This window comes from Sus scrofa, chromosome 18, assembly GCF_000003025.6.
Source record: "Sus scrofa isolate TJ Tabasco breed Duroc chromosome 18, Sscrofa11.1, whole genome shotgun sequence".
Classification (NCBI taxonomy): Eukaryota; Metazoa; Chordata; class Mammalia; order Artiodactyla; family Suidae; genus Sus; species Sus scrofa.
Window position 1 is genome coordinate 42,462,713 of NC_010460.4, and position 24,219 is coordinate 42,486,931.

At 47.0% G+C, this 24,219-nt stretch overlaps 1 protein-coding gene across 1 annotated transcript in view; it reads left to right on the forward strand.

The window, feature by feature from the left end:
• The window catches only part of NOD1 (nucleotide binding oligomerization domain containing 1), a 44,469-nt gene continuing 22,204 nt past the window's right edge, over positions 1,955-24,219 (forward strand). The window contains 9 exon segments of the mRNA NM_001114277.1: positions 1,955-2,163; positions 4,487-4,661; positions 13,975-14,390; positions 14,393-15,304; positions 15,307-15,594; positions 15,597-15,796; positions 19,098-19,181; positions 20,941-21,024; positions 22,415-22,498. Of these exon segments, the coding sequence (NP_001107749.1) occupies positions 1,963-2,163; positions 4,487-4,661; positions 13,975-14,390; positions 14,393-15,304; positions 15,307-15,594; positions 15,597-15,796; positions 19,098-19,181; positions 20,941-21,024; positions 22,415-22,498 (2,444 nt within the window). The 5' untranslated portion in view covers positions 1,955-1,962.

Sequence of the window (24,219 nt, forward strand, 5' to 3'; positions counted from 1 at the left end):
CGAATCTTTGAAAGGTATTTCTAACCACTAATGTAAATATACATTTAACGTTATCAACTGGCATCCCTTCAGGGAACTAATTTTCTAAAGCTGTGTATCCCTAAGTGGGTTGTAGAATTGACCGTGATAGACACGGCTGAAGTAGCGTCTAATAAATCAGCATACTTTATAGTAGAATGGTAACCAGTCACTCATTTTCATCCCTTTACATTCTTTATTTTTTTATTTTTATTAAAGTATAGTTGACGTACAATGTTATGCCAATTTCCACTTTACAGCAGAATGACCCGATCCTGCAGCCTTTACACTCTTTTGGTAAGACTCTCTTGCCCTTCTGTGGTTTAGCGTGGTAGCTCATACTGTCTCTTGCTCTATCACTCAGGTTGTAAAGTTATTGTGGGGGGGGGGTCCCCTGAGAACCTCTATAAGGCTGGCCGTTCGCAACTCAATAGGTAGAAGAAGAAAAAAGTGCACGTGTGTCAGAGATCAGGAGCCTCATGTGACTTGGGGAAAAAAACCACGAGAACCGCTGGACCTGAGTGTTACCAGATGTGGGCTCATGAAACATACTGTAATAATGTGTTCAGAGCTCTATGCATTTTTTTTTCCTAAGCTCCGTAAAACAAAAAAAAAATCTTTAAAACTATCTCCCTGGAATATGTGGGTTTTAGATGAAGGACAACGTGGCCAGCTCAAGGCCTTTCTACTTTCAAGAGCGTGACGCGTTTTATATACACAGGATGCCTGGAGAATGAAGTAGCCGAGGGATCTTACCTGAAGGAAAGCAGTCACTGCAGTTCTAGGGTAGCGCAGAGAAACTCAAGGTATTTTTAAGATACCCCGGTGAAAGACTTGGACCCCTGTTTCTACCGAGACAGGAAGTCCAGCCCATGCATGAGGTTTTCAAGTCTTTCCAGGGAGCTGGCCTCTCCTGGTCAGCCACTGCCCGGAATCCACGTGTCTCTGCTGTCCTGCTTCACTGCAGCGTGGCCATTGCTGCTCCTTCATTCCCTGAGGCACCTGTGTGTATCCGACCTGGCTGGAGATGTAAGGAGAGCTGTTAGGGGCAGGGGTACAGCACAACCCAGCACAGGCACTGATGACGGCGGCATCACTGTTCCAGGTGTCTGGACTCTGGCTACTATAGGAGACTCCCTGCTGGCCTTCTCTCCTCTGGCCATTTCCTGCTCAGACCTCCTTTCCCCCAACACTGTAGTTCCTCTGCTCCCCCTTCTGGGCCCTAACTCCTCCTAGGGTGTGGGGAAAACTCCAATCCCACTTAACATAATTGAGAAAATAATATTACAAATGCCTGTCCCAGTCCAGGATTGAGGCACGCTTTATTTATTTTAGTTTTATTATTTTCAGGGCTGCACCCACAACATATGTAGGTTCCCAGGCTAGGGGTCGAATTGGAGCTGCAGCTGCCAGCCTAAGCCACAGCCACGGCCACAACAGATCCGAGATGCGTCTGCAAAGTACACCACAGCTCGTGGCAACGCCAGATCCTTGACCCACTGAGTGAGGCCAGGGATCGAACCCGCAACCTCATGGTTCCTAGTCGGATTTGTTTCTGCTGTGCTACAACGGGACTCCCAGAGGCACACTTTAGCAAAACTTCGTAGTTATTATTATTTTTTAAATGTAAGGGTTTTCTCCCTCTGGTCCACCCTAGTAATGTAACCCAGAAGCAGAAGCAATTAAATTATGATTTTCACTCTAATATATCACTGATCAGTGTTGTAGGCATGACTCCTTATTCTAAATAGAGAAATTCCAGGACCAAAGAAAGGGGGTAGGGAGTGGATCTTTGCCATGACGTTTGTTTTGTTGGTGGTTCTGTTCGTCTCTTCAGACTTTGCACTGAGAGGCTGGCCCTGGATCCGGATCGCCCTTCTGGCGGGAAGACACACATGCAGCCAAAGATGAATTTGGGAAACGCAGCCACTTGCTCCTTTAACCATGGAAAAGCAGGGCCGCAGTGAGATGGAAGTAGCCCCGTCAGAGTCTCACTCCTACATTAAATTGTTGAAAGTCAACCGGGAGCATCTGGTCACCCACATCCGCAACACCCAGTGTCTGGTGGACAACTTGCTGCACAACGACTACTTCTCCGCGGAAGACGCCGAGATCGTGTGCGCCGGCCCCACGCAGCCCGACAAGGTGCCAGGGATGACGGGCTGCCAGCTTCAGTGGCCGGACAGGGCTTCTCCCGACTGACCTGAATGAAGGGCTTTGGGAGTTCAGTACCTTGGGTGGGATGGCCTATGGGAGTTCTTTACAGGACAGAAATGCGTATCAGCTTATCACACAATTACATAGTTTACGTCTGTGTTCATGTCGAGAACACATGCCTCTTACCCATTCTTTCTCTTTGCTGTGTTCATTGGTTCTCCAACAACTCATTTTCCAATTCACTTTTTACTATTTTTTTTAATGGCTGCACCTGCAGCATATGGAAGTTCCCGGGCCAGGAATTGAATATGGTCGCAGCTGCAACCTACACTGCAGCTGTGGCAATGCCGGATCCTTTAACCCAGTGCACCAGCCAAGATCTAACCCTCATTTTTACAGTAACCTGAGGTACTGCAGTCAGATTCTTCTTCTTCTTTTTTTTTTTTTTTTAGGGCCACACCCGTGGCATATAGAAGTTCCCAGGCTAGGGTCTAATCAGAGCCACAGCTGCCAGCCTACACCGCAGCCATAGCCACAGTGACATGGGATCCAAGCTGTGTCTGTGACCCAAACCACAGCTCACGGCAACACCTGATCCCTGACCCACTGATCAAGGCCAGGGATTGATCCCGCATCCTCATGGATACTAGTTGGATTGGTTTCTATGGCGCCACAACAGGAACTCCCTATAGTGGGGTTCCAACCCATTGTGCCACAGTGGGAACTCCCCAGTTCACTTTCAGTCAGTAAATTCTTTAAATAGAAAATGAACATGAAACACTAGCTGTGCTGCTCATTCCTTGCCTTCAGACTGGAGAGCTGCTGACTGCCGGGTGCGGCTCTGAGACTGGTCCTCGCCTCTGACTGAGGAGTGGCTGCATCCCAGCCTGGGGCCATGGTAAAGGATTTTCCACACTCCACTGGGAGAAGTCTTCCCAGCCCCTAGTTTCACTTTAGCTTTGTGTCGCCTTCTGAAAAATAGAATGTGAGACTCAACACTCCTTCTTGGAGAGTGGAGTGACGAAACTTGTTTGAAACATGATCTCTCTGGGCTCAGAGGAGACCAGAAGGGTGTCTGGGAGAAACACAATGGAACAGTGTTGTGATCCGCGCCCCCCCGCCCCCGGCGAACTTTTAATAAGACAGAAAGCTTTTTTAAGGTACACCTTACATGGCAGGCTGCCTTCCCTGCTGTGTGCCCCAGTGCCCACCTCATTAGACCCACAGGGTGAGTTTCTTCCCTCAGCACTCATTCCCAGAGAGCAGTAGTGTTAGGTTCAGGGGGAAGAGGAGGAGTTCCCTGGTGGCCTAGGGATTAAGGATCTGGCGTTCAATGGTCACTACTATGGTGCAGGTTTTATTCCTTACCCATGAACTTCTGCATGCCACAGGCACGGGCAAAAACAAACGAAGAACAAAAAAAAAAAAACCAGAGGAGAAAAGGAGGGAAAAGGGAATTCTAGGGATAGGCTCAGCTCTCACTGGGAGTGCGACTTTTTTTTTTTTTTTTTTTTTTTCTCCTGTTTTCCAGACTTCGCATGTGGCTCACAACATACATTTTTTCTATTTCTTAGGGCTGTACCTGTGGCATATGGAAACTGCCAGGCTAGGGGTCAGATCAGGGTTACAGATGCTGGCCTATGCCACAGCAACACTGTAGGATCTGAGCCACATCTGCGACCTACACCACAGCTTGCAACAATGCCAGATTCCTTAACCCACTGAGCGAGGCCAAGGATCAAACCAGCATTCTCATGGACACTATGTCAGGTTCTTAACCTGCTGAGCCACAATGGGAACTCCTGTTTTATTTTTAGTCTTATGGAAGCCTCTGGTTTCTTAGAACCTCATGGTTTTTCTTGCTCAGGTGGTCCATGTCATAGATTCTGGGCCTTTAGTATCTCACACCTGCTGGGTGGAGAGTCCAGCTGGAGGCTGTATACAGCCTGCGTGTGGGCCTCTCCAGAGGGAGGACACCCCAAGTGCCTGCTCATAGCCTAATTCTTTTCTTTCTTTCTTTCTTTTTTTTTTTTTTTTTTTTTTTTGCTATTTTAGGGCCTCACCCACAGCATATGGAGGTTCCCAGGCTAGGGGTTGAATTGGAGCTACAGCTGCCGGCCTGCACCACAGCCACAGCAAAGCAGGATCCAAGCCACATCTGTGACCTACAACACACGTCACAGCAGCGCCAATTCTCAACCCACTGAGCGAGGCCAGAGATCGAACCCATATCCTCATGGATCCTAGTCAGGTTCATCAACAGCTGAGCCACGAGGGGAACTCCTACAGCCTAATTCTTGTGCCCCAATAGGTGCGCAGAGTTCTGGACCTGGTGCAGAGCAAGGGTGAGGAGGTGTCGGAGTTCTTCGTCTTCGTGCTCCAGCAGCTCGCAGATGCTTACGTGGACCTCAGGCCTTGGCTGGCCGAGATCGGCTTCTCCCCTTCCCAGCTCGTTCAGAGCAAAGCTGTCGTCAACACCGATCCAGGTACGAGTCAGCCCAGGGCAGAAGGCAGTCACCCAGCAGGCAAGGCCCCCAGGGCTTGAAAATGCCATCTTTGTGGGCCCAGCAGGAGATAAAGGCAGTGTCCACCTCGCCACAGGCTCAGCAGCTGTGTTCCTTTGAGAAAAGGAGAGCTGCCCTTGTCACCCTCGTGCAGCCCAGGGGACCATGCTTGAACTGACCACACGTGGCCGGTCTGGTGGATGTAGGGGCCCGTGGAAGTGTAGGAATGGCCTCTGTTCTGACCTCTTGCTGACTTCCTTTTCTGACGTATATGGACATTTTAGTGGTTGTACAAAGTCGAGTTTGCATTTTTTTTTTCCCTTCTTAAAATCTTTCCAAATTTGATTCTAGGCAAAATATTCTTCTGTCACTTCAACTGTCTGTCCTTATTTCCAAAGCACCAGGGCCTCCGGTTAGTTAAATGATTAGTTCAATGGGTATTAATGATGTGCCCACCATGTGCCAAGGCTGGGTGTGCTGGAAACTAGGGGTACAGTGGGGAGCAGACCCAGATGTGATTCCTGTACCCCCTGACCCAGGGAGCTCAGAGGTTAATGCAGGGAATAAATACACAAATGTATAATTGCAAGTGGTGATAAGGACAACAGCAGCTCTAGGTGCTGTGAGAGCCCATAATTTGACCATGGTCGGCTCTGGGGACCTGGGGATCTTCCTTCCAGGCCTGAGGTCTCTCGGCTTTGAGACAGTTATTGGCAACATACAAGCCCTGATCTTTCAAACTCTGATTTTTTTTTTTTAAAGAATCCAGTGTGACCTTGAAAATAGCGTGACCTTGAAAATAACAACAAAAGACCACGTCCCAGACTGTCAGATGTGTATATGGTGGAATTCAGGCCAATCGGCAGAGTGTCAGGGCCACACTCTTGCTTCTGCGGCCCCAGCAGATACCCACCAACCATTGCTGCCTTCTTACCCTTCCTGCTCCCACCCGCCTCCCTTTGTTTCCCTCCCCCACGAAATAAGGAAAACATCTCTGTGATAAAGCGAAACACCTCTCCACGGGATCCTTTAGCCAGCTCCTGTGACTGTGTCATTTACTCTACAAGAAGCCAGATGTAAAAGACTACGTTCTCTCTGATTCCCCTTTTTTTTTTTTTTTTTTTTTTTTTTTTTTTCTTTTTTTGGTCTTTTTCCAGGGCCGCACCCACGGTATATGGAAGTTCCCAGGCTAGGGGTCTAATCAGGGCTCTAGCTGCTGGCCTACACCACAGCCACAGCCACACAGGACCCAAGCCGTATCTTCGAACTATACCACAGTTCACAGCAACGCTGGATCTTAACCCACTGAGCGAGGACAGGGATGGAACCTACAACCTCATGGTTCCTAGTTGGATTCGTTTCCACTGAGCCACGATGGGAACTCCGTTTTTTTTTTTTTTTTATTGTTGCTGTTGTTGTTGTTGTGATTGCATTTATATGAAATACCTAGGAAAGGCAAAATCATAGAGTCAGAAAGCAGGCCAGCAGTTTTCTAGGGCCAGGTGTGTGGCAGAGATTTTCTGCAAATGTGCTTATGATGGAGATTGTAGTATTGTAGTGACGTTTGGGTAACTTTACAAAAACTATTGACAACAATATCTGCTGTAAAATAAGAGAATTTATTTTATCATCTGTACATTTTGCTGACTAAAATTGTAAAATGCAGAAGTCACTTCACAAATTTTAAGCAGACAACCAAGTTGGACTAAGTTGGTAGGAAAGGATTATAGATGAATCTGGAACTGTGTATGTGTATCATTAAGGTCCCCGAACTTTGATTTGGTTATTTTTATTAAAGTGTATTTGATTTACAGACTTGTGCAAATTTCTGCTGTACAGCAAAGTAACTCAATCATATATATATGCATATACACATTCTTTTTTAAAATATTATTTTCCATCAGGTCTAACCTAGGATATTGGATGTAGTTCCCTGTGCTAAACAGTAGGACCTTATTGTCCATTCATTCCAAATGTAATAGTTTGCTATGTATTAACCCCAAACTCATAATCCATGCCACTTCCTCTCCCCTCCCCCTTGGCAGCCATGTATCTGTTCTGTGTGTCTGTGGGTCTATTTTGTAGATAGGTTCATCTAATGTCATATTTTAGATTCCATATGTAAGTGATACAGCATTTGTCCTCATTCTGACTGATTTCACTTAGTATGAGAATCTCTAGTTGCTTCCATATTGCTGCGAATGGCATTATTTCGTTCTTTGTTATGGGTGAGTAGTATTCCATTGTATACATGTACCACAACTTCTTAACTCGTTCATTGATGGACATTTAGGTTGTTTCCTGTCTTGGTTAATTTGAATAGCACTGCAATGAACATAGGGGTGCATATATCTTTTTGAATTATGGTTTTGTCCAGATATAAGCCCAGGACTGGGATTGCTGGGTCATATGGTAGTTCTATTTTCAGTTTTCTGAGGCATCTCTATACTATTTTCCATAGGGGTTGTACTGATTTACGTTTCCACCATCATGGTAGGAGGTTTCCTTTTCTCCACACCCTCTCCAGAATTTGTTATTGGTAGACTTGTTAATGATGACTGGTGTGAGCTGGTACCTCATAGTTTTGATTTGCATTCTCTAATAATTAGTGACATTGAGCATCTTTTTATGTGCCTCCTGGCCACCCGTATGTCTTCTTGGGAGAAATGTCTATTTAGGTCTTCTGTCCATTTTTTGATTGGATTGTTTATTTGTTTTGTTGTTGAGTTGTATGAGTTGCTTGTAAATTTTGGAGATTTTTAAGTCCTTGTGGTTGCATCATTTGTAACTATTTTCTCCCATTCAGTAGGTAGCTTTTTTGTTTTTATGGTTTCCTTTGCTGTGCAAAAGCTCGTAAATTTGATTAGACATGACTTGTTTGTTTTTATTTCTATTACCTTGGAAAACTGACCTAAGAAAACATTTGTATGGTTTATGCCAGAGAATGTTTTGCCTATGTTCTTCTCTAGGAGTTTTATGGTATCATGTCTTATGTTTAAGTCTTTAAGCCATTTTGAGTTTATTTTTGTGCATGGTGTGAGGGTGTGTTCTAGTTTCATTGATTTACATGCGACTGTCCTATTTTCCCAGCACCACTTGCTGAAGAGACTTTTCCCCATTTTATATTTTTGCATCCTTTGTTGAAGATTAATTGACCGTGAGTGTCTGGGTTTATTTCTGGGATCTCTATTTTGTTCCATTGATCTGTATGTCTGTTTTTGTACCAATACCACACCATTTTGGTTACTGTAGCTTTGTAATATTGTCTGAAGTCTGGAAGAGTTGTGCCTTCCGCTCCCCCCACCCTGAATTGGTTTGGCAATTCTGGGTCTGTTAGGGTGTCCTATAAATTTTTGGGTCATTTGTTCTAGTTCTGTGAAAAATGTCATAGGTAATTTGATAGGGATTGCATTGAATCTGTAGATTGCTTTGGGTAATATGGCCATTTTAATAGTCATCATTCCTCTAATCCAGGAGCATGGAATATTTTTCCATTTCTTTGAGTTGTCTTTAATTTCCTTGATTAATGCGTTGTAGTTCTTATAAGTCTTTCACTGCCTTAGGTTTATTCCTAGGTAGTTTTGGGTTTTTTTAGTATGATTTTTAAAAGGGGTATTTTTTTAATATTCCTCTTCTAATATTTCATTGTTAGTATACAGAAATGTAACCGATTTTTGAATGTTAATCCTTGTATCCTGCTACTTTGCTGAATTTGTTGATCAGTTTGAATAGTTTTTGTGTGGAGTCCTTGAGGTTTTCTATATATAGTATCATGTCATCTGGATAGAGTGACAAGTTTACTTCTCCTCTTCCATTTTGGACACCTTTTAATTTCTTTTGTTTGTCAGATTGCTGCAGCGGGAACTTGCAATACTATGTTGAGTAAAAGTGGTGAGAGTGGGCAACCTTGTATTGTTCCAGATTTTAGTAGAAAGTCTTTCATCTTTTCTCCATTGAGTATTATATTGGCTGTGGGTTTGTCATAAATGGCTTTTATTATGTTGAGAGATGTTCTCTCTATAACCACTTTGGTAAGAGTTCTTATCATGAATGGATATTGAATTTTGTCAAATGCTTTTTCTGCATCTATTGAGATGATCATGTGTTTTTTGACTTTTGTTAACGTGGTATATCACATTAATTGATTTGTGTAATTTGTGTATGTGGAACCATCCTTGCAAACTTGGGATGAATCCTACTTGGTCATGGGTATGATCTTTTTATGCTTTGTCAGAATTGGTTTACTAAAATTTTGTTCAGAATTTTGCATCTATATTCACCAGAGATATTGGCCTATGATTTTCTTTTTTGGTGGGGTCTTTGGTTGTGGTGTTAGGGTGATGGTGGCTTCATAGAATATCTTTGGGAGTCTTTCCTCCCCTTCAGTCTTTTGGAAGAGTTTGAGAAGAATTGGTGTAAGTTCTTCTTTGTATGTTAGAATTCACCTGTGAAGCCATTTGGTCCTGGACTTTTATTTGTATCAAGTTCTTTTAAATTATGTATACTGTTTCACTTCTAGTGATCAGTCTGTTCAAATTATTCATTTCTTCTTGATTCAGTTTTGGTGGGCTGTATATTTCTAGAAAGTTGTCCATTTCCTCTAGGTTGTCAAATGTGTTGACGTATAACTGTTCTTAGTATTCTCTTAGGTTTTTTGTATTTCTGATGTATCCATTGAGAGTTCTTTTTTATTTCTTATTTTCCTTATTTGGGTTTTCTCTCTTTCTTCTTGATGGGTTTGTCAGTTTTGTTTACTTTCAAAGAACCAACTCTCGGTTTTATTCCTTTTTTCCTATTTTTTTAATCTCTAGTTTATTGATTTCCTCTCTTTATGATTTCCTTCCTTCTGCTGACTTTAGGTTTTGTTTGTTCTTTTTCTAATTCGTTTTGGTTGTAGGTTTATGTTGATTATTTTAGATTTTTCTTCTGTATTGCTATGAACATCCTTCTAAAAGCTGCTTTTGCAGCATCCCATAGATTTTGTATAGTTATGTTTTCATTATCATTTGTCTCAAGGTATTTTTTAATTTCCTTTTTGATTTCTGCATTGACTCATTGGTTTTTTAGTAGCATGTCTTTTTCTCTCCATGCAGTCCATTTTGCTCATTCCTTTTCCTGTGGTTGATTTCTAGTTTCATGCCATTGTGGTCAGAGAAGATGCTTGAAATGATTCATATACTCTTAAGTTTGTTGAGGTTAGTTTTGTGCCCTAGTATGTGGCCAATCCTAGAGAATGTTCCATATGCACTTGAAAAGAATGTATATTCTGGGTTTTTTGGATGTAATGTTCCAAAAATATCAAGCATAACTGCTCTATTGGATCATTTAGGAGCTCTGTCGCCTTATTGATTTTCTGCCTAGAAGATCTGTCCATTGATGTGAGTGGGGTGTTAAAGTCTCCTACTATTATTGTATTTATATCAATTTCTCCTTTTATGTCCATTAGTGTTTTTTAATGTATTTTGGTGCTCCTATATTGGGTGAATATATGTTGACAGGTATAATATCCTCTTGTTGAATTAATCCTTTTATCATTAGTTTCCTTCTTTATCTTTCTTTGCGGCCTTTCTTTTAAAGTCTATTTTGTCTAATATGAGTATTGTGACTCATACTTTCTTGTCATTTCTATTTGTGGGAAATATCTTTTTCTATCCCCTCACTTTCAATCTATGTGCGTCCTTTGCCCTAAGGTGGGTATCTTGTAGGCAGCATACTGTAGGCTTTTTTTTTTTTTTAATCCAGTCTGCCACTCTATGTCTTTTGATTGGAGCATTCACTCCATTGACTTTTAAGATAATTATTGATAAGTATGTATTATTGCCATTTTAAGCCTTGTTTTGCAGTTGACTCTGTTTCTCCTTTGTTCCTTTCTTTTTCTTGTTATGGTTTAATGATATCCTTTTATTTTATGCCTATTCCTCATCTTTTGGTTTCTATGAATCTCTTGTTTGTTTTTGATTTGTGGTTGCCCTGTTTTTCAAGTATGTTAACCCCTTCTTGTATCTGCTTGCTTTAGACTGATAGTCATATGGCCTCAAAACACATTCCCAAAAAAAAAGAGTCCATATTTTCTTACTCTCCTTCATCGCATTCCTTACTCACATTTCATTATTTCAGTGTTCTTTTTTACATCTTCATGTTGATCCTTTTTCTGTTCATTGTGTTTATCATCACTTTCACAAAGGAGATTTTTTTCCTTTTTGATCTGTATATCAGTTTAAGCAATTTCTTTCCACTTATGATTCCTCTATCCTGTATCTTCCTCCTCCTTTCCTCTTTAGAGGAGACCTTTCCATATTTCTTTTAGGATAGGTTTAGTATTGCTATATTCTTTTAGTTTTTGCTTATCTTAGAAATCCTTTATTTTTCTTCTATTTTAAATAATGCTGAGTAGAATATTCTAGGTTGCAAACTTTTCCCTTTTAGAATTTTGGATATATCTTGCCACTGCCTTCTAGCCTGTATCATTTCTGTAGAGAAATCAGCTGATCGCTTTATGAAGTTCCCTTGTAATTAACTCTTTTTCTCTTAATGTCTTATAGAATCCTCTCTTATCCTTAACTTTTGCCATTGTTAGTATAATATTTCTTGGTGTAGGTCTCTTTGGTTCATCTTGTTGGGGACCCTCTGTGCTTCCTGTATCTGGTTATCTGTTTCCTTCTTTAGATTTGACATTTTTTGGCCATAATTTCTTTAAAAACATTTTCAATCCCCTTTTCACTTTTTTCTCCTTCTGGGATCCCTGTTATGCATAGACTGGCATGCTTTATAGTATCCCATAAATCCCTTATATTGCTTTCATTTTTTTTTTTCATTTGGTTTTCTGTCTGCCGTCCTGATTGGGTGATTTCCATTATTCTATCTTCCAGGTCATTTATTTGTTCCTCTGCACTATTCATTCTGCTTTTCCCTGCCTTTAGCTCAGCTTTTGTCTTGGCAAATGAACTTTCTAGTTTTTCTTGGCTCCTCCTTATAGTTTCGAATTCCTTTTAAAAGTATCCTGTATTGCTGTTGATAGCTGTTCTTAATTCCTTCACTATTTTCTTTACCTCCTTTTCAAACTCAGTGTCTGTTAGAAGAGGTCTGTTTCATTGTCTGTTCCTTCGGGAGAATTCTCCCGTTTTTTTAACTGGGCATGGTTCCTGTGCTTCTTCATTTTGCTTACGTTTTTCTTACTCTGAATTTAGGGAAAATAATTATCTATTATAATCTTGGAGAGCTATTCATATGCAGGAGTATCCCAGGTTGTGTTTACTAGTAGGTTTTTTTTGCTGCCTTATTTTTTTCTTTTTTTCCTCTGGCAAGGGCTACTTTTGGTTTGGATTCTTGCTGCCTCTTTTCTTAGTGCTTGCAGGCTATTATCCCCTTGATAGAGGGCGTGCAGGTGCATGGCCTGCACATGCTTCCAGGGGAGTGGGGGAAATGGGCAGCACCTGTAGGCAGTGCCTGATCGCCAGACCCTTGGCAGTGGCAGTGAGGTGGGGTTGGTGCCTGGGACCCTCAACAGCAGTAATGGCAGGGCATGTGCATTTCCAGGGAGGTGGGAACGACAGGTGGTGCTTGGTTGCAGGGCTTTCCAAGGTGGCAACCCATGGGGTGACTGGGGCAGCAGGTGGTGCTTAGTCATGGGACCCTCAGTGGTGGATGCCTCGTCCACCTGTGAGGTCTGAGATAGCTGTGTGGAGGTTTGCACTTGCCCCTGTAGCTCATGTAAGAGGCACCCTGCCACCTGAGAGCCCACGTGTACACAGAGAAAGAAGTTCTTATGGCGATGCCAGCTCCTTTCCTCTCGCACTCCCAGATGATGCTGCCTTGCTTCGCTGGTGTACCCAGGCCTCCTCCCATACTCTCTTGGGTGCTTCCGTACAGCTAACCATAGTCCTCTCCCCAGAACTGACCTCTGAAGCCTAAGCCTTAGTGCTGAGCCCCCACCTAAGTATCTCAGGCTGTGGCATGCTAGGTGGAAGGACCAGTCACCTATGTGGCTCTCTTTCTGCTTTGCCCTCCTCAGACTGGCTGCTGCACTTTTCTCCGAGGTTTTTATGCCCCCCATCCCAGCTGATCTCCCCATCATTAAGGTGTTCTCCCAGATTCCTTTCCTCTTTCATAGCTCCCTCTCAGGTGGGCTGGTTCCATCTGATTTTTTTTTTCTTTTCTCCTTTTTTCTTCCTTTTGTCCTATCCAGTTATGTGTGAAGGGGTTCTTGCCCTTTTGGAAGTCTGAGATCTTCTGCCATAAATGTTCTATGCAACTTGTTCTACATGTAATTTTTTCTTCATGTGTTTGTGAGCTCCATGTCCTACTTCTCCACCACCTTGATCCCAGACCCAAAAACTATTTTAAAGGGATTAATGGAACACCCTTTTTTGTCTGGAGTAAGTTTACTTTGTAGCTCAGGCTTGCTAAGAGCCCGGAACCCATGTCAGCGTGTTAACTCAGGTACTCTCCTGTGGGCAGGGCAGGGCTGCCCTGGGGCACGTGCTAAGCATTGTCGGTGATCCCCAGGCTTCATCCTGGGGACTGGGGCTGCAGTGCTTTGTGTGGTACAAGAAGCCTGGTTTTCCCCTTAGTTTATTTACTCAGTTGCAGTGAAGCATGGCCCCTTAGTAATCCATGTCAATGTCAAGTGTATCTTATCCCCAAAAGTTTTGGCATGGGATTTTGTGAGACTATCTGTTGTTTTAAGAGCAGTGTAATAAGCACAAGAAATTTCTTCCTTTTGCTTTTTTTTTCTTTTGTGGCTGCCCCCAGCATACAGAGTTCCCAGGCCAGGGATCAGATCCAAGCCGCAGTGTGACCTACAGCATCCTTTTAACCTCTTGTGCTGGATGGGGGATTGAACCTGCATCCTGGTGCTGCAGAGATGGGGCCAATCCCACTGCGCCACAGCCGGAACTCCAGTTTCTTCTTTTTCCATGCAAGACTTGCTTGAGCTGTTTGAGCAGGTCTCTGGGGTTGGGCTGGGGCGGCAACTTTGAGGGGCTTTGGTTTTTAGCTGGAGTTCAATGCCAACTTGCACAGAGGAATAAGGGAGGCTGTCTCAGACACTGATGCCTGTTGACTGGCTAAGTCTGAGGTCAGGCAGAGGGTTCAGGCCCAAGGACACACAGATTCTGGAGTGCTGGCTCTTTGCATGTGAGGAGTCCTTGCTCTTGGCCTCAGGGTCCAGGCTGTAGGTTTGTGTGGTTGCTTCGCCACTTGAGACCCCCCCCACCCCATGGATGCCCTTTCCCCCGTGCCTGCCTCTCTCTCCCGATCTGCCTCCACCTCTCACCTGGCCCCACTCTCCCTGCAGTGAGCAGATACTCCCAGAAGCTGCGTCACCAACTGGGCCGGGACTCCAAGTTCATCCTGTGCTATGCCCAGAAGGAGGAGCTACTGCTGGAGGAGATGTATACAGACACCATCATGGAGCTGGTGGACTTTGGCAACGAGAGCCTGGGCAGTGTAGGCAGCCTGGCCTGCCTCCTGGACCCCTCCACGGGCGTCCTTAACAAGGAGGGCGAGACCATTTTCATCTTCGGTGACGCAGGGGTGGGCAAGTCCATGCTGCTGCAGCGGCTGCAGAGCCTCTGGGCCTCTGGCCAGCTGGATCCTGGGCTCAAGTTCTTCTTCCACTTCCGCTGCCGCATGTTCAGCTGCTTCAAGGAGAGCGCCACCCTCTGTCTGCAGGACCTGCTCTTCAAGCACTACTGCTTCCCGGAGCAGGACCCGAGGAGGTGTTCACCTTCCTGCTGCGCTTCCCTCACACCGCCCTCTTCACCTTCGACGGCCTGGACGAGCTGCACTCGGACTTCGACCTGAGCGGCGAGCCGGACACCTCCTCCCCCTGGGAGCCAGCCCACCCCCTGGCCCTGCTGGCCAACCTGCTCAGCGGGAAGCTGCTCAAGGGGGCCCGCAAACTGCTCACGGCCCGCACGGGCGTCGAGATCCCGCGCCAGCTCCTCTGGAAGAAGGTGCTCCTGCGGGGCTTCTCCCCCAGCCACCTGCGCGCCTTCACCAGGAGGATGTTCCCCGAACGCGCCGTGCGCCAGCGCCTGCTGGACCAGCTGGAAGCCAACCCCAACCTCTGCAGCCTGTGCGCCGTGCCGCTCTTCTGCTGGATCATCTTCCGCTGCTTCCAGCACTTCCACGACGCCTTCGACAGCTCCCTGCAGCTGCCCGACCGCACGGTGACCCTGACCGATGTCTTCCTGCTGGTCACCGAGGTCCATCTGAACAGGACGCAGCCCACCAGCCTGGTGCAGCGCAACACGCGGAGCCAGACGGAGACCTTCCGCGCCGGCCAGGGCACCCTGCGTTCCCTGGGGCAGGTGGCCCGCTGGGGCATGGAGAGGAGCCTCTTCCTTTTCAACCAGGAGGAGGTGCAGGCGTCCGAGGTGCAGGAGGGGGACCTGCAGCTGGGCTTCTTGCGGGCAGTGCCAGAGTTGGGCCTCGGAGGGGACCAGCAGTCCTACGAGTTTCTCCATCTCACCCTTCAGGCCTTCTTTGCCGCCCTCTTTCTCGTGGTGGATGACAGTGTGGGCCCTCAGGAGCTGCTGCGGTTCTTCCAGGAGTGGGTGCCTCCTGGGGAGGCAGAGGCCGCGTCCTGCTTCCTCCCCTTCCTCCCCGGCCAGTGCTTGGGGGGCGTGGCCTGGTGGGGGAGGACCCCTTCAAGAACAAGGACCACTTTCATTTTACCAACCTCTTCCTGTGCGGGCTGCTGTCCAAAGGCAAACAGAAACTCCTGCGGCACCTGGTGCCCGCCGCCACCCTGCGCCGAAAGCGCAAGGCCCTGTGGGCTCACCTGTTCTCCAGCCTGCGCTCCCACCTGAAGAACCTGCCCCGAGTTCAGTCGGGGGGCTTCAGCCAGGTGCAGGCCATGCCCACCTTCATCTGGATGCTGCGCTGCATCTACGAGACGCAGAGCGAGAAGGTGGGCAGCTGGCTGCCAGGGGCATCTGTGCCAACTACCTCAAGCTGACCTTCTGCAACGCCTGCTCGGCCGACTGCAGCGCCCTCTCCTTCGTCCTGCACCACTTCCGCAAGCAGCTGGCCCTCGACCTGGACAACAACAATCTCAATGACTACGGGGTGCGGGAACTGCAGCCCTGCTTCAGCCGCCTCACGGTCATCAGGTGAGGCTGCCGGGTTCAGGGAGCCTGGGGCGGGGGCAGGGACTGGCATCGTGGGGCAGGGTCTCCTGGATGATCCTGGGGTTCATGACCACAGGCCTTGGAACATCCAGACCTTCTCTCAGGGCAGCCAAGGGCAAGGAGCAAAGCTTCAAAGTCAGATGGACCTGGATCGGCCCCAGCTGGTCCACCTTGATCCTTGAACAAGTTGCTTAACCTTTTTGAGCCTCAAAAAGGGTCCTCTCTGGAAAAAGAAGATGCTCATGGCCTAGCAGTTACAGAAATCACAGTGTGCATTTATTGAGAAAGGGTGTTACCTGGTTTAATGCTCTTAACAGCCCAGGAAGGTAGGTGGTGTTATTATATTCATTTCCGCACATGAGAAATTTATGCATTTAGCAAGTGAGAACTTATATCTATTTTGGCAAATGGAGGCACAGAGAAGTAAGTTGCTCAAGGTCATACAGCTGGGCCACGGCAGAGCCAGAATCATAGCCTATCTTTTGAGGTTCACGGGAGGCTCAGAGATAGCTGGTGAAAAGTTTCCGGCACGTGGAATCTTTCGTGATGGCTGAAAAAGCAGACTTTGTGCTTATTAGCATTAGTTACTTTCCATAGTCAAGGTTGGCAGCCCTGAGCTGCCAGGGATCTCAGTAGAGAAAGCTCTTACTTTGTTTCCTATCTGATGGTTTAGAGGAAAGAAAGTCAGTCTTCTTTCTTTTGTCAGCATTTTCTGTATACACTACTCTACGGAGGTTTCAATTCTCTACTACTTGGCTCATGCATTTCTGAAGAGCAGAGGGATTTGGAACTGATTCCAGGTACTGTCATACCAGTGCCAGAGTGTGCATTGTGTGGGGATGGGTGGGATGTAGCAAGCCCAAGCCTGCCCTGGCCTGGGAATTGGCAAGCTTATTATCTAGTCTTGGAGCTCTTAACTGGTGACTCTTTGCAGCCTTAAGCAGCCTCACCCTTTGCCCATTTCATAAGAAACTCTGCACCAGTATGGAACTCTGCACCAGTAGGCTGGTCCCTAAGTTTGTCTCCAAACCAGTAAAAGAGAAAGCAAAAAGAAATGGACAACCCTAGGGAAGCATTTTGAGCTCCCTAGGGCATCACTGAGGATTGGGTTTGGTTGAGAGTTCGAGAAAACTTAAAATATCAGTGACTTAGATAGATTACGAACTTATTTGTCTCTCATACAAAAGTCTAGAGGAGGGCAGTTTGGGGCTGCTCTAATGTCTCCATTGACCCTCAGGAGCCCAGGCTTTATTTGGTCTTGCTCCCCTGCTGTCCTTACTACCTGCTTTCCACTCTTGGCCCAGAATGGCTGCTCAAACTCCAGTCATTTAGCTGACATTCTAGCCTCTAGGATGAAGGAAGGGCAAAGGACATACCCATTCTTTTAAGAAGATTTCTCAGCTGTTGCTGTGAAACTTCTGTTTAAATTTCACTGGGCAGAATTTAAATCACATGTGCCCAGCTAAAAAGTGAGAGATTCTCTAAGTGTTGATATTGGTGGCTCTGCCACCCTGAGATATTCATGCAGTGTATGTATACGCTGTGCCCTAGCACCAAGGTGGGTACCATGAGGGGAAAGGTCCAGACTGTTGGACCTGATTTTTTTTTTTTTTTGTCTTTTTTTTAGAGCTGTACCTAAAAAGTGGAAGTTCCCAGGCTAGGGGTCGGATCAGATATATAACTGCCAGCCTACATTGCAGCCACAGCAACGTGGGATCTGAGCAGCCTCTGCGACCTACACCACAGCTCCCTGCAATGCCAGATCCTTAACCAGGGATTGAACCCGTGTCCTCATGGGTACGAGTTGGGTTCATTCCTGCTGAACCACAATGGGAACTCCTGACCTGATCATTTTGATGTGGCCTAAAAAACAGGCTTTTATCTATTCAGCCTTTTACTTATTACAGAAATCAGCTTGGGGCCCAGTTAGGCCCCTGGCTTGTGGTGTTTATAAAGTTTTATTAGAACACCGTTTATAAATAATACTCATTTATTTACATATGAATAAATAACATTTATTTACATATTGGCTGCTTCACTCTGCAGAGTTAAGTGGTTGCAGTAGGGACCACATGGCCTGCAGGGACTAAAACATTTGTTAGCTGACCCTTTACAGAAAAAAAGGCTGATCTCCCTGAACCTGACCCTCACCTCATCCCCGACATTCGTCCGTCTCTGAGCCTTAGTCCATCTCTCAGCCTCACCTAAAGGAGGGGGCAGAGGATTGAAAAGATCAGAGCGGTGCGTTATAGAGATTATTTGGTAGTTTAAAAAAAATTCTTTTGCATTTCAGCCAAATCAAAATGTCCTGCTAGAATAGAGGTTTTGAGGAGCAGTTCCAGTATGTGGCTGGCCCCTGTCCCAGACACATCTGTCATTCTGGAGCCCTCGTTGCCCTCTCAGAGCCTGGCCTGCTGAAACAGCAGGTGCACTAGAGAGGAGGGCAGGGGTGCAGCTGCCAACAGCTGCCTCTTCCCACTGTTTTTCCCTTTTGCCATTGAGCTTCCTGTACTGGGCGGAACCGCCCCACAGGAGCTGTCTCTCTTGGCTGACCTTTTCAGGTGGCAAGTTGGGTTTAGCACATCTGTTTCTGTATACAAAGGCGCTTGGCATTTTGGGTGGGGCACTTCTTGTGGGGACAGTCCCGCCTTTTGCAGGACCCCCCACCGTCTCTGGCCCCTCTCTCGAGATGGTGAAACATTCCCTCCCCAGCCTATTACCGCTAAAGGCAGAGGCCACACACTTCCAAATCCCGTGGTCTGCTACTGTGTAGCAAGAGCCACATCGACACGTGGGCCACTGGCAAATGCAGGCTACCAGAGGTGGCTGTCCAAATGCATCCTTCACGTGTCCCTTGTAGTCCTTCTGTTGAATCTGTGCTGTGGCCTCGCTGACGGGCTGGTTTGGGCAGATCTATTGGTCCCACAGAGGCCAGGCTCTTTGGGGGCCATTTGGCTGGCTGCTATGGCTATTGCCTCTGGGGGTGGGACAGAATTTATAAGTGAGAAAACTCCAGGACCTAGAGGCTTCTGGATCCTTGTGGAATTGAGGCTCTTTCATGTGATCAGAGCAACTACTCTGATACACTTTTTTTGTTTGTTTATTTTTTTGGCCATGCCCACGGCATGCAGAAGTTCTGGGGCCAGGGATCGAATCTGCGCCATGGCAGTGACCTGAACTGCAGCAGGGACAACGCCAGATCCTTAACCGCTAGGCCACCAGGGAACTCCAATGATTTTTAACTTTCTTTGCTGGGTTTTTTTTTTTTTTTTTTTTTCTCCAGACTCAGTGTAAACCAGATCACTGACAGTGGGGTGAAGGTGCTATATGAAGAGCTGACCAAATACAAAATCGTGACATTTTTAGGGTATGTATTTCTCAAGGACCCTGGGACAACTCTGTGGTAAGAATACAGAGCAGCGGGAAATTGCCATTCATGAGGTTTGCTGGATGCACAACTGATGGCCCCAGGGCACCAGAAAGTGCTCTGGATTGGGAGCCGTGGGTTCTGGGTCCTGCTTTTGGCTTGGCCAGCAGCCCACTCTTTGAGCAAGTCAGGAAATCTCATTGAGCCTCAGTCGTCTCATTGCCCCTGGATAACTGGGATCCTAACGTAGACGAATAGTTTTATAGGTGGTGACTGTGGAATGTGGTGACAGAATACCTGGGGATGTGTTTTATGAATGTGAGACTACTGTTTATGTGGTAGACTTTATTACTCCGGGTCCGTGATACAGCATCCGGATCCCTTGGGGCGAGACATGAATCGGAGATGAGTGTTAATGCCACCCAGCAGTGACATGGCCACTGGGGTCTAGGGCAGCACCCCATTTCCAAATACGTTATTATTTCTGCAGCAAAATGTCCATGTTCGTATCAGTTGGGATAAAGACCGCAAATAGTTTCACATCAGTTGTCAAAATAGTTAATGAAGAACTTTGGGCTCTTAGAGCCTTTGGGATTTTGGGGTCGGAGAAGTTGAGGGCCACGCCAGCTGGCTCCACGGCCACTGTTTTGTTTCGTTTGCTGTTTAGGGCTGCACCTGCAGCATACGGAGGTTCCCAGGCTAGGGGTCGAATCAGAGCTGCAGCTGCGGGCCTATGCCACGGCCACGGCCGTGCAAGATCTGAGCTGCATCTGCATCCTACATCACAGCTCACGGCAATGCCAGATCCCCAACCCACTGAGCGAGGCCAGGGATCAAACCCACATCTTCGTGCATACTAGTCGGATTTCTTCCTGCTGTGCCATGACAGGAATTCTGCCCATAGCCACTGTTGACTCTGAGCCAGAGCCAGTCTTTTGGCTTCTTTGGGCCTCAGTTTTCTCAGCTGTCACATGAGGCCACCAGCACTCTCGGCTCTGGAGTTCCACGTGACTGTGGGACACCGGAAACCTGTCTGCTCACCGCTTGCAACTCCCTATTGTTGAATTGGTGTCAAGTGGTAGCATGACTGAAAGGTAGACACTAAGGTGGCTCCAGCGCTCAGAAACTTTTCCCCTTCAAGATGCTGATCATGGAGTTCCCCTCGTGGTTCAGTGGTTAACGAATCCGACTAGGAACCATGCGGTTGCGGGTTCGATCCCTGGCCTTGCTCAGTGGGTTAAGGATCCGGCGTTGCTGTGAGCTGTGGTGTAGGTCGCAGACATGGCACAGATCCCATGTTGCTGTGGCTGTGGCGTAGGCTGGCAGCTATAGTTCCGATTAGACCTCTAGCCTGGGAACCTCCATATGCCGCAGGAGCAGCCCTAGAAAAGGCAAAAAGACAGGAAAAAAAAAAAAAAAAGATGCTGACCATAACCCTAATCTAAAAATTCCCCTCACCTACCATTCACTGAGCACTTGCGTGCCAGAGCTCGGAATGTTGGCATGCGAGGGAGCTGTGCTTCTTACCCTGCATCCCGGATGGAGAATCTGGGGGCCAGAGAGGTTAGGTACCTTGCCCCGGTCGTGAAGCTGGGAAAAGTGGCAGAGCTGACCTTGGACGCAGTCAGGGAGGCCCTAGAGCCCCAAACTCTGGTGTCCACGTGCCCGCCCTTTCTCCTTTCAACCCAGCCTTCAGCAATGAGCAGACACTTTAGAAAGCAGGGGTCCCAAATCCTCACGGCTGTGCTTTCTCTCGAAGCTTATACAACAACCAGATCACTGATGTCGGAGCCAGGTACGTCGCCAGAATCCTGGATGAGTGCAAAGGCCTCAAGTGCCTGAAGTAAGTGGGGTGGACGAGGTGGGTCCTTGAGTGGCTTCTGTTGGTCACCCTTCATCATTCAAGTAGAGAATAACTGTCACTAGAGAGCCGCCTTCTGGGTGCCCTGGGGCCACACTGGTCAAATCAGGACATTGGTGTGTGGCAGGCAAGCTGCGGGTGGGGCTCAGATTTTGGAAGGGCCGCCTCCTCGGGGTGTGGGGAGAGCTTGGCGTTTTGATTTCATTAACTCCTGATGGGAACAAAGGCCGCAACTATTGACCCTTTATAGAGGCCTCTTCCCCCTAAGTTCCTCATTGTCTTACTCCATTCTGGCTTCAATACAAAATACCATAAGCTAGATTGCTTTTATTTATTTTTTAAATTGCAAGCATTTTTATTTATTTAAAAAAATGTTTTTTGCTTTTTAGGGCCACGCCCACAGATATGGACGTCCCCAGGCTAGGGGTCCAATCAGAGTTGTAGCTGCTGGCCTACACCACAGCCACAGCAACGTGGGATCTGAGCTGCACCTGCAACCTACAGCACAGCTCACAGCAACACCGGATCCTTTAACCCACTGAGTGAGGCCAGGGATCAAACCTGCGTCCTCATGGACACTAGTTGGTTTTGCTACCACTGAGCCACAACAGGAACTCCCTAGATTGCTTTTAAATGCTAGAAGTTTATTTCTCATGGTTCTGGAGGCTGGAAAGTCCAAGGTGAAGGCGCCGGCAGATTTGGTACCTGGCGAGGGCCCGATTTCTGGTTCTTCAATGGTGTCTTCTCGCCGTGTCCTCACGTGGTGGTGGCGAAGAGGGGAGGAAGCTTTCTTGGGCCTCACTGAAGTCACTAACCTCATTCATGGGGGTGCGACCCTCCTGCCCATGCCCCCTCCCAATGGCTCCGTCTCCTAGAACCATTGCCTTGGGGTTAGGATTTCAACATAGAAATTCTGGGATGGGGCTTGGGTACAAACCTCAGGCCATGGCAGCCATCTGGTTGCAAGCAGGAGCTTGAGCCTTGGCTGTGTCATAGAAGCATTCTGCTGCGGGTGACAGAGTCCCAGGCTTGGAGGAGCCCCTGGTGCTGCTCTGGTGACGGGGTCTACACCTTGACCATTTGCAGTTGAAGCAGGAACCTTCCAGTCTGCTGATGGAAGGAGTGATGCCCAGAGGTCATTTAAAGAATTCCCTGGAGACGTCAGGTCCCTGAGTTTCTGCGGAGAAAACTGTGACCATCCCCTGGAGAGGAATCCCGACTGGCTCTCCTTGGGGCTCTGGGCCCCTCCCTGAGAGGAAGCCCAAGAGAAAGACCAGTCCCTCCCAGGAGGGGCCCGAGGGGCTCTGTCCCAGGGGTGGGTGGCCCATGCTTTTGACAGTGGGAGCTGACCTGTGCACGACTCTCTCCACAGACTGGGAAAAAACAAAATCACGAGCGAAGGAGGAAAGTGCCTGGCCCGGGCTGTGAAGAACAGCAGATCCATCTTTGAAGTTGGGTGAGTAGAGGCGGATGCACGCAGGTGAGCGTGCATAGCCTGCCCTGTATGGGGGAGCACCTGCTGCTCTTTCTGTGGGTACACAGAGCCGAAGGTCCACCGGGACCAGCTCTGGGGCCGTGGCTGCAAACCTCGGTCACAGATGCCCTGATGGGTGGGCCGCCCTGGTGCCTGCGTGGGAAACATGGTGGGAAGTCCCCGGGGTTGACACCAACTTCAGTCTCATGGACTTTAACTCATGCAAAATGCAGGACATGCAAAACCAGCAAATGGGGAGAGCCATTCCAGCTCTATGGGGTTCGTTTCCTCAGACAGATGTTCTCAATCTTAAGAACATTGCATATTCTCTAGAGGCTTCTGTGAATTCAGTTCTTATTGTGAAACACACATCGCGTACCACCCTTACCATTTTTAAGTGTATGGTTCAGTGGCATCAAGCATGTTCATAGAGTCGTAAAACCACCACCACGCTCCCTCTCCAGAACTCTTTATCTTGCAAAACAGAAACATGGTACCCAGGAAACAAGGTCTCCATTCTCCCCTCCCCCAGCCCCTGGCTACCACCATTCTACTTTCTGTTCCCGTGAGTCTGACTGCTGTAGGTAGTCACACAAGTGGGGCATACATCATTTGTCTTTTTGTAACTGGCTTAGTTTCCTGAACATGATGTCTTCAAGGTTCATCCATGTTGTAGCACGTGTCGGACTTTCCTCCTTTTTAAGGCTGCGTAATAGTCCAGTGGTGTGTCTATGGCACGTTTTGTTTGTCCCTTCATCTGTCAGTGGACACCTGGGTTTCTTCCAGGTTTTAGCTCTTGTGAATAATGCTGCTATGATCGTGGGTATATTTGCATCCATCTCTTGGAGGGCCTGCTTTCAATTCTTTTGACATATACCCAGAAGTGGAATTGCTGGATCTCGGGTAATTCTATTGTTAATTTTTTGAGGAACCGCCTTACGGTTTTTCACAGCATCTGTCCCATTTTGCATTCCCGCTGACAGTGCACAAGGGTTCCAGTTGTTGTTTTCTGATGTTTTGAAAGTAACCGTCCCCACAGGTGTGTTTTGATCTCTAATTTTGATTCTGGAGGCTGTCTAAAGATTTTTATATAGTTAAAATATTTCCCCTGATTATGAAAGAAAGACAGGAGTTCCCACTGTGGTGCAGTGGGTTAAGGCTAGTGTCGCGGAGGTGCTGGTTCGATCCCCGGCCTGGGGAACATCCATGTGCCCCATATGCCGCAGGTGTGGCCAAAAAAAAAAAAGAAAAAAGAAACATAATTTTATTTGTGAACTATGGAAAATAGATCATCTTCTCAGAAATAATTACTGTCAACATTTGAGGTCAGTTAAGCTTTCTTGCTCTCTCTCTTTTGCAACGTGTATGCTCTCTACAGTTTTTTTTTAAATACAGTAGAGGTCAAACTGTATGTACAGAATTTTATTCTGCATTTTTCAGTTAATCTCATGTCATGAGTCGCTTTCCACTTTATTAAAACTTTGATTCCATTCAACTGTATCCAGTATACAGATTTCTTAGGCAAAGCCCTGCAAACTCTCATTTCTGGGGTTTTACAAGCCCTGCTGGCGGGGCCACAGGCAGGCAAGCTTGCCTGTGAGAGTGTGTAGCTGCGGCAGCCCTGCCTCTGCTGTGCGTGGGCCCGGCAGACTTGCTCCCTGTAGACAGCGCCCCTCGGCCTTTTGGGACTAGCTGGTGCGTGT